Below are 19,529 nucleotides of genomic sequence, written 5' to 3' on the forward strand. Positions count from 1 at the left end.
AGATTTCTATGAAGTACGTTTGTTGACTGTTTGCTCATCCATGTTCAATAAAGAAAAATATTGAAAAAATTAACTAAACTAACCAAATAAACAAATAGACCAAAATATTTCTAAATATGCGCGAGTCTTAAATAAAACAGGTCTATCTGAAACTAATGAAAAGCAAAAAAGAAAATCTTGTTCTTCTTCGTGGTAAGGCTTTTTATTATATTTACAGAACAGAGCCCCACTTAATTAAATTTAATTAAATTTAACAATAATTTATGTAAGCGAGACTTATTGTAGGTATATTCCATATGCAGCATATGAATATTTAGTTAAAGACGAGATTTAATGTATTAAATGATTTTGTGTTTTTTTTCCTTCGTTTTTTTTGGGATAATATTTCAACTGCCATTTCATTTTCATTAAGTTCTGTAATACTGAAATTCAATATAACAGCAGGTCAATCTAAAAGGAATCCTGTCTTCATCAATCTACAGATGATTAATCTACAAACTATTAATTACTATTATCAAGCTACAAATTTGTAGATTAATTAATATCTTTGTCAATCAACAAATTCTATCTATGTGAAAATTTTGTTGATTTTATTAACATACTAAGCAGTGTAGTTATAAGCGCTTGTTTTTTTTTTTTGTTTTGTTTGTTTTTGTTTTTGTTGTTGTTGTTGTTGTTTTTACTTTGAAGGATTAACGGAAATGGTTGTGTCGTGGCAATGTGTATATTTGTGTATATATTCTAACTTGGCACTCATCACGGTTCACTTTAATATATTCAGAATAATGAGAGTTCACTCCCCTCCAGTGGTCACAGTCATGAATTGCAGCACTAAATTAAACTGCGTAGTTATTCGATATATGAAGCGCAATGTGACGGACTGAGGAAGCTAACGGCATCTGTAGCTGTAAATTAGGCTAGTTTTGGTAGCCGTCCTGCTAGCTAAGATATTCACACTGTACACTTGGGTTGAAAAGAGTGACATTGGAGAAAATTCCGCCATAAAACTGTCTGGATAATTTGAAAATTAAACTCAAAAGACAGAGATCAGCTTGCCACACTCACACCTCTTTGACCTCTTCTTAACCAAATCCATCTGCTTATATTCACAGTCATTGGCGCACTGTCACCTTTGTCGGTACATTGAGTAACAACAAATGTACTGTATCAATTAGAATGATAGCATTGCAATCTGCTTCTGTTTAATGTCATTAGTGCACTGCCCCCGTGTGGATACAGTGAGTAACTGCGACTGCATTCTAGTAGCATCAAGCTAGACGCAATAGCATACTCCTACTCCCGGTTAAAACATAAAAAAATAAATGTTTTATTACATGCAGTTACAACCTTTGGCCACTGGAGGGCAGCGTAAGTTTAAGATTGTAACATACTGTACATGCCGTGGTCTTCCCTCCGATGTGCTATCGCTGCCTGCCCCAAAACTCTTGGAGATTTACACAGTTTCCTGATGGGCAGAGTGTCGATAATGTAGCTTATCACTAGCCGTGCTATTAACATTCGCTTATTGTCAAGACTCAAAAGAAATAAACTTGCCACGCCAGCCATTTTTTTTTTTTTTTTTTTTTTAAAACCTTGATTTAAGTTTTTCCTAGCGCGGTCCTAATATTACCAAAGTCAATACACAGTCATCATGAGTGCATTGCCCTCTTGTGGACACAGTGGGTAACTACAATTGCATTGTAGTAGCATCAAGTTAGACATGGTTAGTCAAGCTGGTACTTCCGGTTGAAATGTTCAAAATAAAAGTTATACTAGATGTAGTTATGTGCTCTGACCACCGGAGGGCAGTGTATAGACGTGATTAATGAAACGCTCTCATGGCAGCAACTAACTTCAACTACTGGCGCAGTCGCTCTCTTTATAAAACCCTACAGAAGAAGACGAATAAGATATACAGCTTATATTTTATGGAGAAAACATTTTCTGAGTGGGAATGCTGACGCCGGAATAGACTCCCGAACTGCAAATAGGAGAATAGCTAACGTTAGCTGCATGGCTAAGATAAGTAGCTAACGCCAGCTAGCGGTTAGCAACTTTAGCAACAAGTAAAGTTATCGGTCCATCAGGAACCTTCAACATCAGAGGGAAAAACAAATACTTTTCTCCGCAAAATATGATTAAATTTACTGAAATCAATCAATATAGTTCATTTTCTTCTTCATGTGTTGTTTAATGGCAGCTGGTAAATAGCTTTTAGATGGGTTATCGCCACCTTCTGGACTGGCGAGTTGATCAAAACGCCTGTTACATTAGTACATTAAATTTTAGGAATTCTTGTATTGTGTCCCACATCACCTAAACTCCTGTAACATTTCTCTGATGCCTAATGATATTTGGTTCTTTTGGAGTGCAGTTTAAGTGTTTTACTCAATTATTTATGTCTACGGTATAAGCTGTAGTCCACAATATTTACATATACCTGTAGCATGTTTATTAATTATGTTTAATGTGGGCCAGCTGTTCAAACAGGCCTGACTAAAACCTCATCCTTGATATAATGAAGCCATCCTTTCTTCCTCTGTTGTTTGCTCTCATTTCTCCTTGAAAGCTGAAGTAATACCAACCATTTCTTTGTCATTTATGATTTGATTTACATTAAATCTCAGCCTTACAGTATTTTACAAGCACATTTATATTAGTTATATGCTGAATATTGTTTGTGATATTTTGAGTACTATGTCTTTACTTGTATCTCAGTGCACGTATTTATTACTTAGTTGGACTCAGAACCCACCAAAACTTTTTTTGTGTGTTTGGTTTGACTTCATCTGTCCAGTTCTTCTCTACTCATATGTTATCATTAAAACCCTTTAGTTTGATATTACATTTAAGTCTGGAATGATAAATATTATCCCCACTATTTAAAGCTTTAGATGCGCCTGTACACACTATTCAGAATAATTTCCTTCATTCTACTTACTAAAATTATTTTACTTATAGATAGTATACTATCTTTACATGTTCCATTTACTAATTCTACTTGAGATCCCATCAGTTAAATTTTTTAAAACCCAACTTGAGAATTAAAACCTTTGTACACCATGTCATATGTCTTTTTGACATTGAAAAATATAGCACTAAACTTTGTTTGTTAACATGAAGTTTCCTGACTTCATGTTTTAAATACAAAGCAGGATCTGCGGTGCTTCTTCCTTTCATGAAACCACTTTGGTAACATTTCAACTCTCCTTAACCTAACTTTAACTTTTTAAATAATAAATTAATCTTTCATTTATCATTTGTCACAACTTTGCCTCCATGAGACAGTAGAGCCATCACCCTGTAACTCCCTGCCAAGCTTGGATCTTTACAGATCAGAACAATTATGGATTCTTTCCACTGAGTAGACAAGGATCCTTCTACCCAGACCTTAATATACCATTTTACCAATATTTATTTACTACAACCTTTAAGATTATTTAACATACAGTAGCTTATTTGATCTTGCCTTGGAGCTGTCTTTACAGATTTATTAATACATTATTTAACCTGGTCATTAAAAACATGACATTAGTTGTATTTCCACATACTTCTCATCCAGCAGTGCTTTAATGTTTCTGGTCATTGTCCCCACTCTCCCTCTTTTTTGAGTTATAAACTTGTATAATTTTACAGTAAGTACAATCCTAATAATTGTATGTGTGAGCTTCGTTGTGTTTTGTTTTTTCAAATACATTATGTATAAATATATGTTATAGTTTATTCACCCTAAAACTAAATACACTGAACCCTCTATTATTTGTCAGTAAGACTAGGACCACATTAAAGAAGATAGAGTAAAGAAAATGAACTATTTTACAGTATTTCTGTGGAAACACTGGTACGGTCGGAGCCGTGTACGGTCTTTAATCACAGGAAAGTATAAAGAAGAGAAACCAATACAAGAATTCATACATGTTTATTATGAAAAAAACATCCATATCTTGAATTGAATATCTCATTTTTTCAGATTCCCCAGAGAGGACAAGCTCCACCCTAAAACAGAGGGACAGACAGACCACACACACAGAAGGAGAAACTGGGGGAGTGTGTACAAGCCACTAAATATCACAGAGTTCTTCTTTGGGTCTCTAAGTAAAACCAACATATAAATAATTTAAACAAATAAGAAGATAAACAGTTAAGGTAAAAAAAAAAAAAAAAACAAAGAAAGAAAATGTTGGTGGCTTATTTTTTTTCCTTAATGCCTGCATTAAGAAACTTGATGGATGGAGCATCAGCTAAGTTGTTTACATGGATAATCATTTGATTCTGGGTGTAGATAATTGATCAATCAATCCGTCACTGATGTTTCTTGACCTGAGCACACTGTTTAAATCAACAAAGATACTTTTTTTGGGTTGAACAAGAGTTGAACCACATATGTCAGATTTCATAGGACCACCCACGGGTGATGTTATTTCAAAGGTTTATCTGGGAAACGGCTCGATTAGCCTTGTTTCATTCTAGCACACATAATCCATTAATTAATGATTTACAGATTTCCAAAAACCTACAGAAATCCTAAGCACCCGAGGCTAGACTGTCCACCTTCATCTCTCGTCTCATTATACCGGCTCACACCCAGTGCTGACCTGAAGCCTCTGTCAGTTTCCACCGATCTGATTATTAAAAAAATGCAGCTTTCACAATCATCAACACTGTCAGAATCACAGCCATGACTTCCTGATCTCTACCAAAGAAAGTGAAAAAGGAGGAGGGGCCATTACATCACTGAAGAACATTTTAAGATCTGCTTGCTGCCAGACTTTGGTTCCAGTTCTACTAAAACTTATGGGAGACGCACAGAGAAGGACTGCAAAACACAACATATACACACTATATAAAGAAATGTCTCTGTTTGTATGAATGTATGAATTTGTTTATTCATTGTTGGTGTCCAGATAGGATGATTGACAGAGCATCTCCCATAAACTTCAACAGAACTGGCGCCAAAGTCTGGTTCATAGATCGTTTGATAATGATGTAATGACCCTTTCTTTCCTCTTTCTCCTTGATCTGTTCTGCTGGAGCCCGTAAACATTTTCAACACTTGGGTGCAAGTGAAGAATCAGCTTCATGGAAACATAACAGCCACTGTAACACGTTAATCTATGACAACTTTCACCAACATGACCTGAGCACTCGTATTGTGCTGCACCCACTTATACCCCCTAATGCCTCCCCATGTCCCTCTTCATGCCCCCAACCTCCTCATTCGAAGCCTTTAACGCCACCTCACTGCTGCGTCTTGTATCGGGCTTTTCCACATAGCTATATCAAACTCGGCCACAAAGATCCACCACTCATCACGCCGAAGGTGCCCTCACACAGAAAGTATGTTTTCCACATTCTTGAACTGATTAAGCGCAGAGTCACAGGGCCAGATGACTTTGCAGGATCAGTATGCTGAGTTTTTCTCCCCAGACTCTCAAATGTCTGTGGGAAAAAAATGGACTAGGGCTGCCAATGAGAAAGTTAATTTTCTGACCTCAGTTTATGACAATGAAGTCCTCCATGTAGTATCCAAATCCTGCATTGTTTTGTTTTTTTTGTCTTGTACCCTGAGCTTGATCGTTTAGTTCTTCTGCATCTTAAAATAATGTCACCTGGCCATCATCAAATTTACTGTTGTTTCAGCTTTCAATTCATTTTTTTTTATTTCAATTTCAACTATTGTTCTAGAGATCACATTTCTTTACTCCAAAAGTTCTTGTAAAATGTTACAAACACATGGCTATCAATGAATAAAAAAATCACCAGTTTCTTAGCTCATGTAAAGTTCATTAAAATTCATAATAAGTCAGACTGAGAAAAAAAAGAAAAGCATGAATAAACAAAAGAGTTTTCATGGTTATAATAATGATAATGAAACCGTTGAGTGCACTAAATGTAAAACACACTGGAAAATGAAATGAGCTTCTAGTTGCACAATATAAAAACATTTATATCGCCTAATAACAGGATAAGTCAATCCACATTCAATGTATTTAACCCAGGAAGTGGATTTCCTTAAAAAAAAAACACAACAACAACAAAGAAATAAAAATAACATTAATAAAAGCAACACATGAAAACTATGAAAAAGAAAAAAAAGCAACAAAAGTCCTCAAAACTACCAAAGTCCTGGAGACATTTTCAACTCAACTTTACATCAAATAGCCTAACGCCACTACTACTAGATCATAACAAAGCTGAAAGATGAACAAAAACGAATACATGTACAGAGGTGAGAAGTAATATAAAAAGTAAACATCATGACTTTCACACAAACAAAATGATAAAATAACATAAAATACCATTTCATTACACTAGTGCTGTAACAGGACAGGGAATAATATTTAGACTGCATTTAGGCTTTTTACAGTCCTTTCATGATGAGGAATAGCTGAGTGATTGATCGATCAATAGATGGATTCTAATCGGTGCCACAGGCTGCACTGTCTGTGATTTGAAGCAGTAAATTATGAGTATTGATTACAAAGGTTCAAAGGTTTCTATAATAGAGGTGACAGATGCCACATGGAGCTGATGATGCATTCTGTTTTTCCAAAACTTCAACTCAGAAGGGAATTCCTGTTGTCAGCTTTGCGACAATGCATTTTCATTTTTTGAGAGGTTTATTTAGCTTATGAAGGACATTCTCCTCACTAAATTTGGAGTGACATGGTTTTCACGTGGTTCTGATGACACCATCAGCTCTGAAAAAGCTTAATTTTTGGTTCAGAGGTGTTCACAGACTTTTAAGGACCAGGGCCAAAGTGAAGGGTCACCACCTTCATGCACAGTTTCGGGGTTCATTTTTAGCTGACAGAAACACCAGAGTGGCACAGTGAACCTCTGCAAAGAGGCACTTTGTCCACTCAAGTGTCTCATTAGGACACAAACACATCCTGGTTCAATAAAACAAAAACAACGCGTTTGTGTTTGAGCATGCTGCTATTTGGGTCCACAGCATGAGCACGTCCAAATTTATCTTCACAATTAAAATAGCCTTCAATCACCAGTTATTCCTCATCCAAGCGTTGTAAAGAGAGTGCTCTCATGATAAATAGGCTGCATAGGGAACAAAGAACATAGGTAGGCCTGTGTTTGGTTTCATGCATACAAAAGAAAATCCATGTGGGGAAAAAGACTGACTGTATCACATAGTGCAAAACCCCTCAGAAGACAAAAGGACGTTTGAATTGATCACCACCCCAGTTCCAGAGCTGCAGAGTTTAAAGCAGTTATTATTATTTTTTATTATTTTATTTTGAACTGTCCTGCATCGAGGTTGTTGTTGCTACATAACCTGTGATTCTATAGTCAGGGCATCTCACTGTAGTGATGCTTTAAAGAGATGGTGGATATCATGGTACAGCAAACACTTCTTAATCCTAAAAACCAGGCACGATTCTCTCTGTGTGTGCTCTCCTCCCACCTGCCCACTTTTTTTTTTTTTTTAAATGTAACTCAGTTTCCCCCTCTGTAATCCCCCCCCCTCCCCTCCCTCCCTCCCCCCCTCCCCTCCCTTTCCAGCAAAGTGAACTTTGGTCTAAGAAAACAGCAGGTTTCAGGAAGTGAGCTAGGCATGGTGGGGGTTAACAAGGGCATGTTCACAAATGTGAAATGTTGCACAACACTGAACAATGCAGAATCAAACTGTGAACTCCTCACTTTTGTTGCATGCTCTACTGGTAATCCTGACCAAAAAGCCCTGACCGTGACCCTGAGCCAAACAAATCTCTCTTCTCTCTTCTCCTTCTGGCTTCTGTCTGTCTTCCTCCTCCTCCTCCTCCTCCTCCTCCTCCTCCTCCTCCTCCTCCTCCACTCCTTAATGACATCTTTAACCCCTCTATTTTCAACATCTTGTTTTGAGAGAAAATATACTTTTGGTACTTGAAACTATCGCAATCCATCAAATTCTTTAAGACCTGGACAAAAAATATCAACGTTTTAAGATGACTTTATCTCTACTTAATCTGAAACCCTCGTTTGACTCAACAACTTCTTCAGCCCTGGATGTGTCACATTTGCAATATAAAGTTTTATTGTTCCTTCCTCTTTATTTAAATATACTACTTTTTGCCCAGGTCTGTTGTGTCCTTATTCTTTTAATCCTTCTTTTTTAGGGCTTACTTCACTTTCAATTCAATCAATTCAGGAAATTCCCTGTGTCATACATTTAAATATCTCAAAAATGTTTGGTGTGTGAAAAAGATCATATCAAACCTGTTAGGAAATACTGTTGAACAATTGGTCTACAATTGCAGTTTTGTTTCAGTTGATTAAATTGAAAGTGAATGGACAGACAGCCCTGGTTTTCTCCTCTTCCTCCTTCCAGTATTTCCTCATCCTCCTCAGCGCATCTTGTGTTCCACATCAGCGTTGGCCATGTTTGAGCCAGGGCTGGGGTCCTGCTGTCGTCTGGACTGGGGAGAGAGAGGGATGGAAGGATGAAAGGAGGTTGGGGGAGGCAGAAAAGGGAGGAAAGGAAGGAAGAGAGAGGAGGTAAGTCAGCAAGAAAGGGATCAGAGAGAAAGAGACAAATTAAGTACAGTTTGCATAAAGAAACACACCACTGAAATGATCAACAACTGTGAGGTGCATCTCCTGTGAAGCACCACTAGCTCGTAGTATGTAAACAGTTAATCATATATCTTATAAACACACTGCTTATGAATGTGTTTAAGACCTTTTCATTCAATGCAAAGTGGTTATTCAATGCATATGCACATAAAAATGATATCAGACATGCAGGACTGATGAGCTTGATTAGGATTTGAACTGTTATTCATAGTGTTTAATAATTCACCACATGTACAAATTATGCCGTCAGCTGTTTTAAGGGGTACGCCTCATGTGTTACAATTGAAGTGCGGTTTACTCGTTGCAAAGAGTCATAACAGTTACATAGTCTTGTGTGACCCTAGATGGAGTTTTTCAAAGTCTGAAAAATAACCCCGACAATGACAGCCTCTGCCGCACGAGATGTTGACCATCCTTTTTTTAAAATCTGCCTCTTGTCAACTGCCCTACTCTATGGGCGTGCCATATAAAATCACTTAAGTAAAAACAGAGACAGTGTGTTATAAAGCATTTATTAATTGTGAGTACACTTGATTGCTTGATTTTCATTGACTGTCCTTTTTCAGGTTTCATTTGTTTTATTGGTTTTTATTCGCTTGCTTTTATGATCTGCTTGTTATGAAGATGTTGCCTTGTGTTAAGCACTTTGTAATGTGGATTTGGAGAAGTGCTCTGTTAATAAAGATAATAATAATAATCATTCTATTACTAGTTAACTAGCATATTATGAAAGGGCTACTGTTTTATGTATTCTTATAAGAGTAGTTTACAAAGTGTAAGGAGCAATACGTAGCAACTGCAGTTGCAGCAGTCCAAATAACAAATAGGGGCCATAGAATTAATTAAATAGGTTTAAATCCTATTTAATTCACAGTCTACGGTTAAAGCAAGTTGTTTCCTCCTGCCCCCTCCTTTCCAGAATAACAAACAACAACCAGTCCTCCACTGTAAAGTGATCAGCTGTTAAAGGGACAGTTCACCCAGCAATGAAAATTCGGTTATAATCTACTCACCCTCATGTTGATTGAAGGTCTGGTTAAGTGTTTTTCTTCCACAAAATACTGCAAGAGTTCCACAGGAAAACAGTGCTGCAGAATCTCCCAAACAATGGAAGTGAATGGTGAGCAGTTTTCAAATGGAAAAAAAAACAGAACAGAAAAACATAAAATGCCTCCATCCTGTTTGTCTGGTATAATCCAAGTCTCCTAAACCCCCAACATGCCAAGTTGTGTAAAAAAAATGTTATTTATAACATGTTTTTAGCTTGAATCTTCACTGTAGATCCTTAGCTTGGAGCCACGTTCATGTGCACATGCACACTGTGTGTGTGTGGTGTGATGGTGTGAAAACAGCATGTTAGGATTTTAGGACTTAGATTATGCCAGATGAGCAGTATAGCGACTTTTTTTTCAGTTGTTTTTTACATTTGAAAACCGGTCACCATTCATTGAAACTCCAACAGTGTTTTGTGGATTAACAAAATAACCCCAGCCCTCAATTGGCATGAGGGTGAGTAGATAATGACTGAAATTTTATTTTTGGGTGAACTATTCCTTTAATAATTTTCAATTGTCAGTCAAGACACAATTTGGATTGTAAGTTGAGCAGCTGCTGGTCTCACTGCCTGCCTGACTCCATTAAAATATTGCTCAATTTTCCCGTTATTAACATCCACGGCTTCTACAAGATGATTGATGATTTTACTATTTCAGCAAACATTCAGCATTAATTTTAACTCTTATTAACGTGAAACCAGCAGACAAATAGTTATTCCGGGCCAGAAAAGAAATTTGTAATTCAACTTAATCTCTGAAGACATCATGGTTATTTTAGAATTTATTACAGTAAATATATTGCTGATTTCTCCTTTAAAAATACCTGCCTTATAAACTGTTTATGTAGTTTTTATTAACCGCCCAAAATGGTGAGTTAAAATAAAATGTTGCCTTTTGGAGGGTAATTAACAGAGACCAAATGTAAGAACAGCTTTACTCAGTTTGGTTCTGTGAAGAAAACTTATCTACTGCAACTCCAGGCTGACGTATGAAAAAAAAGAAGTTACAGTTCCACAAATTGTCACTAGAGGGGGTCAGAGAGCTATACTACAACAAGGCCCTGTGCTGCCGTTTATACACTCTACTGATGCTGATATTTTAGTCAGACAGACAGACAGAGAGGCAGACAGACAGAGAGACAGATAGACAGATAAAGTGACTGACATGCAGGCTGTCTGACACAGATAAACACACACACACACATGCTCACGACCATACACACACCATGCAGATTATTAGGTCATCATTAGAGGCCATCAGCATGACAGGTTTTGTAAATATATGTCTTGACTGGGTGTAGTGTGTGTGCATGTGTGTGTGAGTCTGTGGCATAACCCACTCCTGCAGTAAAAAAAATACTTGTGGTTATATGTTTACACTTAAGTGATAGCTGAGGGAAATTGGGAGGGGGGGGGGGGGAGTCGGGGAGAAAGGAGAGGGAGGTGACAAAGTGCGCCGAGAGGTGAGGCAGAGAGCAGAGCAGACAGAAATGCAGACAGAGATAGTAAAGGGGTTGCTTAGTTCAACAGGAATGTAGTTTGTGTCATCTCAATGACTCACCATAATAGCAACATACACACAGTCACATGCACATACACACACGCACACACATACAGTATGTCATACCACCATTTTGACTCCTCACAGCCAGACTGACTCCAGTTTGTGTCTGTCCCCTGTGGACAGCTTTCTGCTGCTTTATCAAAACTGCTGCTATCAGGTACTCACGAGTGCCTCAATTAGAACGGCTAGATTCGGGATCAAAGTGGTGTCACAGTGAACTCAGCTCTGAAGTTCAGCCATGTGTCAGCCAAGTCTCCCTCAGTTCATTTCTAAGATCATTCAGCAGGATGTTCACAGCCCATGTTAAGTGCCAATGCAAGATGTAGTGTGATGTTAATGGAAGGAGGCAAATGGAGATAATGGAATCAAGGTGATGGTGTGAGATAGGGGTGTCAGGATTTCAATATTAATTAAGTAGAAAATTGATTGAAATGCACTTTCAATTTCAAGAACTGAATCAAGTATTTATTTTTCTCTCCACTTCCACACACTTGCAGCATCTGGCGCATCTGAAGAAAAAATGAACACTTAAAAGGCGACACCTCATAGCTGTTATATCGCAAAAACTTGATAACTTTACAATGGCTCAGGAAAATAAATGCAAAAACTCAAATTGAATCTTATATCAAATTGCAAAGAATCGTGACACCCCTAACTAATGGCGACATTTCATAACCATTATGATAATCTTTCCTGAATGTCAACTAAGTGTTTTAGTCCAAAGCTAACATTGCTATATCAGGATGAATTGAATGATATGAATCAGGATGCAATGGCTCATATGACAACCTGGATGTGAAAGGAGTCATTTGTAGTGATACATAGAAAATTGTCTTTGGAACCTACAGTTCCTCTCACCTCTATAAAGCTTCATAGGAGGCATTACGCATTGTTTTGGATTTCCTATTACATATTACTATTTCATTGCACTGTTTTGGGTAGCTGTCACTCTAACTCTGATAAACCAAATTCCAGCACTGACCACCATGCAGAAAATGTTAGTGACTGGCTGGTGAACGTAGTGAAGAATTTAGCAGCTAAAGAGACAGACATTTCCCTCAAGAATTGGAAGAGACCAAAAACAGAGCTTGAAGACAAAGGACTTACATTCGCCCATGTGATCTGAGTTTGCTAGCTAAAACTTGCTGATCAGGTGTAGGCATCTGCTCAGGTCAGTGTGAGTTTATTCTGCTGCCCCCAAGTGGCCAAAAATCTGTTTGAATTGAAGTTTAACCATACCTTAACCATGTGCTGTTTTTGCATTTAATGTTAAACAGTGAATATTGAAAACTGAAGCAGAATTTGGAACTTGAAAAACTAACAAGAACGACAACATACAAGCAAAAATTGTCATGGGAGCAAGATAAGTAAAGTTTGGATTTGACTGACAGGTTTACTTAATGAGTATTTCCAGCTTTTCATTTCTTTCCTGTCAAATCTGTCTATTTAGTACTTCACAAGTCATTTCGCTTCCTGGATACATCTGGCTAATCTGTAGCTTGACAGCCTCATGAGCACACTTTTTTTTCTTTATCCAATGAATCAGTTTCATCAGATACAGCTGACATTTTGACTTGTCATGGCAGGACAAGCTCAGGTGGACCTAATAACACTGACAGTTCTCTCCGGCAATTATTAAAATGGCATGCAGCCCAATTAATCATGTGATTAGTTACATGTGTGTGTGCCCCTGCCCTGCAATGGCTCTGCAGAGACTACAGAGTATGATGTATAATTGAACATCAGAGAAGGATTTCCAGCTTATTAAACATATTCCTTTCAGCAAACACTCAGTTATCTGTTTACAATTTACAATATCTGTTACATGCTATTTCGAGGTTGCAGTGATTTAAAATACATTCAGATGACAGACGTGGACGAGACTGAAATATAATCCAGGACAAATTCTAAAAAAGCCAGTCTGTAGAAATGTGAACATACAGACAGAGCGTTCAACAAGCTGCTGACCAAAATATTCACTGTTTTCACTCACTGCATCCTGGAGGTTGTGTCTTCATGGAAAGGAGTGGTCTTTGCTAATCATAAGGGCAGGAGAGCTTTCTGTATTGATCCACACACAGATGGAAGCCTGCTGGGCCACTATAGCCAGCTTAACCACAACTCAATACTTGAGAAGTGTGTGTGTGTGTGTGTGTGTGTGTGTGTGTGTGTGTGTGTGTGTGTGTGGTGACCATGTCAGAGCAGATTTGCTGTATCTGCGAGTTTGTGCACATATGTCCCTGTACAGTATCTGAAAGTGTCTCAGAATGTATGTGTGTGTGTGTGTGTGTGTGTGTGTGTGTGTATTTGTGTGTGTGTGTGTGTGTGTGTGTGTGTGTGTGTGTATGTGTGTGTATGTCAAAGCAGGGGGTCTGATGACGATCAATACTAATGATATATTAATGCTTTCAGTGCCAGCTCATCATTCACCACCAAATCTCTTTCTGCTGAGCACTTGGAGACTGTGTGTGTGTGTGTGTGTGTGTGTGTGTGTGTGTGTGTGTGTATGTGTGTATAGTTAAAAGGCACATTTCTCCTCGATCTATTGCTTCTCCATCCATCATCCTGACAGGTACCTTCTGACCTTGAATGACTGGAATATCACTGCTTTTGGATGAAAAATGTTGTATCTGCCAAAATGACAAGGCTTCAAGAATTTAGGGGAACAGCTTTATAGTCAGTGAGCGCAGCAGTCATCAGTGTTGTTCTGCTGAGCTTTACTCTGGTGAAACTTACTCAACCAATAAAAGAAAAGGATCTGAAGCTGGAGTAGCATCATTTTCCCCAACAGCAATTTTTAAAATCTAATCTTTATTGATTATATAGCAGGCCATCACAGAAGTAAATGTAACTGTGATGGCTTCATCTGTAGCTACTGATAGCTAAAGAAGCCAAGCTCCCTTGGAGCAGTTCACCTCCTAAAAAAATACATATTTTACTCATATTGTACTGGTTACTCAAGATAATCCACAGACCTGGTTGAGAGCAGGTTCATGTAGGAACTACTTTATTTCTGGCAAAAAAAGAAAGTAGTTCCGATAGATTCTCCTGCAGAAAGAAAGTAGTTCCTATGAATACATGATCCTACATGATCTTGAGTAACCAGATCATGACGAATGCCATTTACTTCCATTATATTAGAGGGAGGGCAGACATCTCTATGAGTGATATCTCCAAAACTCTGCAACTCACACCAAGACTATCTAGATCAGGGGTCTGCAACCTGCAGCTCTGGAGCTGCATGTGGCTCTTTAACCCCTCTCATGTGGCTCCCTGTGGCTTTGACAGGAATGAATCACTGTAAAAACAAAAATGTTGAGAAAACTCAAAATTTGAATTTAACGCACTGCAATAGACTTTTGAGTTTGGAAAGTTTTACCGACTACTAATCTTTTGTTGAGATAATTTACTTTTCTTCTTCAGATAAACTTATATCTTTGAGTTTTAGAAACTCCAGAAAAACGATTGAGTAAATGCATCAAAGTTCAAGTGAATAATGTTGAAAGTAAATTTTTATACTTTCTGTTAAAACCGTTTAATTTAAAGGTGCCAAAGTAATGACAGCTCACAGTCACCAATTTTTAAAATACAATTTTTAACTTCTAAAACTCAGATTATCTAAAGAAGAAAAATAAATAATCTCGACTATAGGTCTGCAAAACTTTTTAAAGTTTATTTCAAAAGTTAGAAAAGTTTGAGACAGCCTCAAAACTGTATGTTGCTGTATGTTGCATTGAAATTTTGAGTTGTCTCAACTATTTTACAGTGTAAAGTCATTCTTACATTTGCCAACTGTAATTGTACGCTATATACCAAATTTTACAGAAAAATGTAATATTTTGTAAACTAAATTGTGTGTCTTAGCCTACAGCTATGACTCAGTGCCTCTGTCATAAGCTTGCTATTGATACCAAATCAAAAAAAAGAGAGAGAGAGAAAAAAAAGAAAAAACTTCAGGCAAAATAGAGAATTTAATAGTTGTGGCTCCAGACAGATTGTTTTTTGGCCAAAAATGGCTCTTTTCTAGATGAATAAATAGCACTAATGTATATATGTAATTTTGATTTTGGGGTGAACTGTCCGTTTGTCCTGTTTTTAAGTGAGATCTTTATGGTTTCAGTAAAGGTTCATGGGGGTTTTCTCAGATTGAGATTTTGGCTTGAAAATATTCAGTTTTCAGTTTAAATTTCATATATTGTATATCAGTCAAGGCTGTGTATATGCTGCAGATAGATATAATTTTTTACTGAAATGTTTCTGAAATAGTATTTCTCTTTTTTAAATAATTCATCTTGTTGGCACGGTAATACTTGTGCAGTGAACCATCATTCATACACAATGCAAGCATGAAAAATACACCCCTTTATCCCACATCTCCTTTACATTCACATCTTCTGGTTTTCTGCCTTCTCTGACTGGTCATGTACTATTAATTTACAACAGAAGAAATCCAAATGCATGTTTCAGAAATGTATGATGTAAATACAAGTGAAATAGTGTCATTTAATTTAATTTAATTTAACAAATACTACAAGAACAAATATAATGACTTTTGCCTGTCTTTTTCTTTCTGACAAACAAATTAACTTCGAATGACATGCAGTACAGACAGAACAGAGAGATAACTAGATCACCAGCTAACAAGAGAGCGTTAGAGAAGAAAGACAGACAGAAGGAGAGGTGGAGTTCAGACCACAGAAATGCAGAGGCTGAATCTGTGCAGCTATTCAGCAATGCTTGTCAGTTACACCCAAAGACACTCTGCAAATCCCACTCTGACTGCTATCTTGACTCTAAGATTTGGTCCATGTGGACGCTGTATTATGAATCAAATTTACCAGTGGCTTGTCTAATCCTCTGCAAGACAATGGGACTAATTTTGTTGCTTATTATAATCGGTATTACCCCCTCAAAATATTAACTCCATCTAAATTCTCCCACATCCAACATTAGGCTGTTTACCCACGACTGTTTCTCTGTTCTCTACCCACGCTCTGCTACCAGAAGTCACTTCATCACTGCACACAGATAACCAAATAATGAACAAGTAATAACACCAAGTTAAGCCTTCAAAGCTTCTCTCCAGACTCAAACACACCATGTGGATATGTCCAGGGATTCAGTTTAGGAATAACAGTGAAATGAAGAGCCTGAAGGGGGCAAAATGTAATTAAGGATTTGAAAGTGACCCATGTTTGGTCCTACTGTTAGCTGTGGGAATGAAAGCCTTTCAATAACTTCATTAAATGTTGAAATTACATCTAGGGAAAGCTGAGTTAAACCTTATCAGTCAGGATTCCCCAGCAAATGTTGGTAAAAACATGCCCACACATTCTAGAGAGAATAAAAAAATCACAAAAATTTCAATATGAGATAAGAACAGTTTCTTCAGAAATATTTATTTGATTAAAACTGTTACTAATACATAATCTATCCAAAAAACTTGTTTGATAAAAAGAAAACATAATTAGTGATGAGAGAAATAGCCAAGACAACAAAAACAGCACTTGTATGAAAAAGCCTTACGTTTTTTTTTTTTTAGCAAAAAACAGTATCTGTTTTTCTGCTTGTTCCTATTCCCCACAGCCTGTATGCCAACGCATATTTGTTCTTTGAAGGATTTGTTTCATGTTTTGAGAAATATTCTCATTTGCTGTCTTGAAGACAGCTGAGTGAGAAGATTGATGCCAGACTAATATTTGTCTGCTATGTATGATGCTGCAGCCAAATAGCTTAGCTTGGCATAAAAACTTAAAATCTGCCCACAGAGCACCTCAAAGGCTCATTAATTAAAAAGTTAAATCTCTTGTCCTGACAATATCATGAGGTTGTCAGGCATACAGCAGGGGGAATAAGAAAAATGCACCTGGCTGCTGGTCGCCAATATTTGTCATTGTATGTGAATTAATTAGTTGAGATATAAAATATTAATTAGAGGAGCTGGTAGGGAGATTTTTCTTTCATTTTGACCAGAGTCAGGTTCACTGTTTCCCCTTGTTTCTGTTGCCACCTTTTAACTGTGAAAAATTCCTATGTCAGCCTACATGAGTATGTTTTAGCAGTAATGCCTTTCATCAACATATGTGATGTGAAAACATATTTTCTCACACTCACAGAAAGTGAAGTGTGCATCCTCCTGTCATTCAGCTATAAAGTGCACCGTGGAGCTTTCAACCGTAAATTAAGGATTTATTTTGACCAAATCAGAGTTGGTGATTGTTGGAAAACTGAAAAGACGAACAAAGACGTTTTTGGTGAGTGTCTTTCTTGTTACCGTTGAGTTTGCATGAAGATGACGATGACAATGTTAAAATGACAGTTTTTCAAAGGGAGTCTGGTTAGTTTGGCGAGAGCAACAAAACAGTTATTTCTGGTGGAACAAAACATATTTTCCTCTTTAAAAAATATCTCTCATGGTAGTGATCCTTTCCATAATGTTATCAGACACTTAAAATAACAAACCTAACCAGTCAGTGGCAAAAGCAAGTACAAGCAAAAAGCAAGCGTCACCTGCCCTGCGCGCTCCCCTCTGCTTCCATGGCAGTTAGTTTTGTGGTTTGTGGTGATTTTGAGAGTGGGTTTGTAAAGTTCACAGGCCATCATGCTGTTGCATTGCTCTCTGTAGGATGCAGCTAAAAAGCAAGGGCTGAAACTTGTTTACCAAACACTCACTTTCTCTCATCAGTTAACCTGCAGCATGTTTCACAAGGATTTTTTTTAAAGTGCGACAGCTAATATAAGAATGATTATGATTCCCCTTATTTACAATTCCTCGGTGAAATATTCTCCCTGTGAATTTTTTAAAGCTTCTGTTTGTTTTATCCTGTTTCCGTAATGCACACTAAACTACAAAGGAAAAAAAATGCTTGACTGGAAGTGACTGTGACTGAAATCTTCAGTTTTCCGGGGGCGGCACTATCGGTTATAATATAAATGTTCTCATCTACTTCTCATCAAGGAGATACTAAGTATATGTATTTGCAAAAGAAGTTATAGAAGTGTTCACTCATTTAACATAAAAACTGATAAAGACTCTACCAGTAAAAGATGGTGAAGTATGTTATAGCACAGAAAGCTGTGATGTATGAGACCAGAATATAACCTACAGTGGGAGATAGTTTACATTCTTTGATGCCCAGTCTGAATCTAAGTCATTCTTTGTGTAAAATCCAATGTTTTTTTTTTTTTTTTACAGTGTATGGGTATATTAGGGGACAGTGGTACTGATATTGATTCAGAAGGAAACACAAGGTTTTCTTTTTCTGAGAGCCTCAGGGAAGAAACATGAGATCAGTCAGATGAAAGACGACCTTCAATAAATGCTTCTCTTTCTATTTTCTTTCCTGTCTTTCTGTTCCTTCTTCTCTGTGCTTCTCACCCTCTTCTGTTGTCTTTATGTGCTGAGCTCCTGCCTTTCCTTTCTCTGTAATTTCTGCAGGACCATGTGCTACAAAGCTGTGGTACTTCTTGATGGGTTTGTGTGTGTGTGTGTGTGTGTGTGTGTGTGTGTGTCATTGTGCAAGCTAGCCATGAAATGGTCACATCTTGCCGTTTCTGTCTCTCACATCACACAAGCAATAAACAAGCACAAGCAGATATTATAGTCCTATAATTCATTAGAAGTGCATGCAAAGTCATGAACACACGCACTAAGAAACACACACATAGGTGACACTAAAAAATCACAGACAGCTGCCTGCGGTCACAGACACACGCAGAAAACAATGGACAAACACAAGAATGCACAGTTACACTGGTGGACACACACACATGCACACACACAACCACACACACATGCACACGTACACACACACACACAGGGTGGTTTAGTGCATGACAGTGTGATAGATGGTGAGAAATGAAGGACACAGACCCTGTTCTTTTCTGCTGGTTGTCTGTCTGTGTGTCATCAGTCCCAGATTTTAGAAACCACAGGGTCCTAAAAAATAAACAATTTGGGGTTCATTGGTAGGGCGTCAACTTAGGAAGGATGCCACTGGTCTCCCCAAAGCCTTGCTGGGAAAGTGAGTTTGTCTCAAGTAATGAAATACATATGAGACAATTTTAAAATTCAGACCGACTGTGTATAAATTTAATAATCTGAATTTGTGTACATGTAAGACATTGAGGCAACACAAATTTGTACACGATGATAATTCAACAAATAAAGCACAATTTAAGACTTAAGACAAATGTACATTTCTGGAGTTGGAATTTTACAATCGCTGATAAATCTTTTGGTAAATAAACTACTTTCCCCAGTGAGGCTTTCGGGACACCTGGCAAAACTGAATCAGTCATTCAATAGTTCAATAATATCAAATCAAATCAAGTATCAGA

The 19,529-nt window shown here is 37.4% G+C and overlaps 1 protein-coding gene across 4 annotated transcripts in view; it reads right to left on the reverse strand.

The window, feature by feature from the left end:
- Window positions 1-7,813: 7,813 nt before the first annotated feature.
- The window catches only part of cbfb (core-binding factor subunit beta), a 43,994-nt gene continuing 32,278 nt past the window's right edge, over window positions 7,814-19,529 (reverse strand). The window contains exons 6-7 of one of the 4 annotated variants that reach the window (XM_084734692.1): window positions 19,063-19,128; window positions 7,814-8,409 (exon numbers count right to left, since the gene is read on the reverse strand). In XM_084734692.1, the coding sequence (XP_084590818.1) occupies window positions 19,099-19,128 (30 nt within the window). In that variant the 3' untranslated portion in view covers window positions 7,814-8,409; window positions 19,063-19,098. Of the gene's footprint in view, window positions 8,415-19,062; window positions 19,129-19,529 lie in introns of all 4 variants that reach the window. The other 3 variants (XM_084734691.1, XM_084734690.1, XM_084734689.1) reach the window with 3 other exon arrangements.

Source organism: Lutjanus erythropterus, chromosome 13 (genome assembly GCF_056507025.1).
Source record: "Lutjanus erythropterus isolate fLutEry1 chromosome 13, fLutEry1.hap2, whole genome shotgun sequence".
Lineage (NCBI taxonomy): Eukaryota > Metazoa > Chordata > Actinopteri > Lutjaniformes > Lutjanidae > Lutjanus > Lutjanus erythropterus.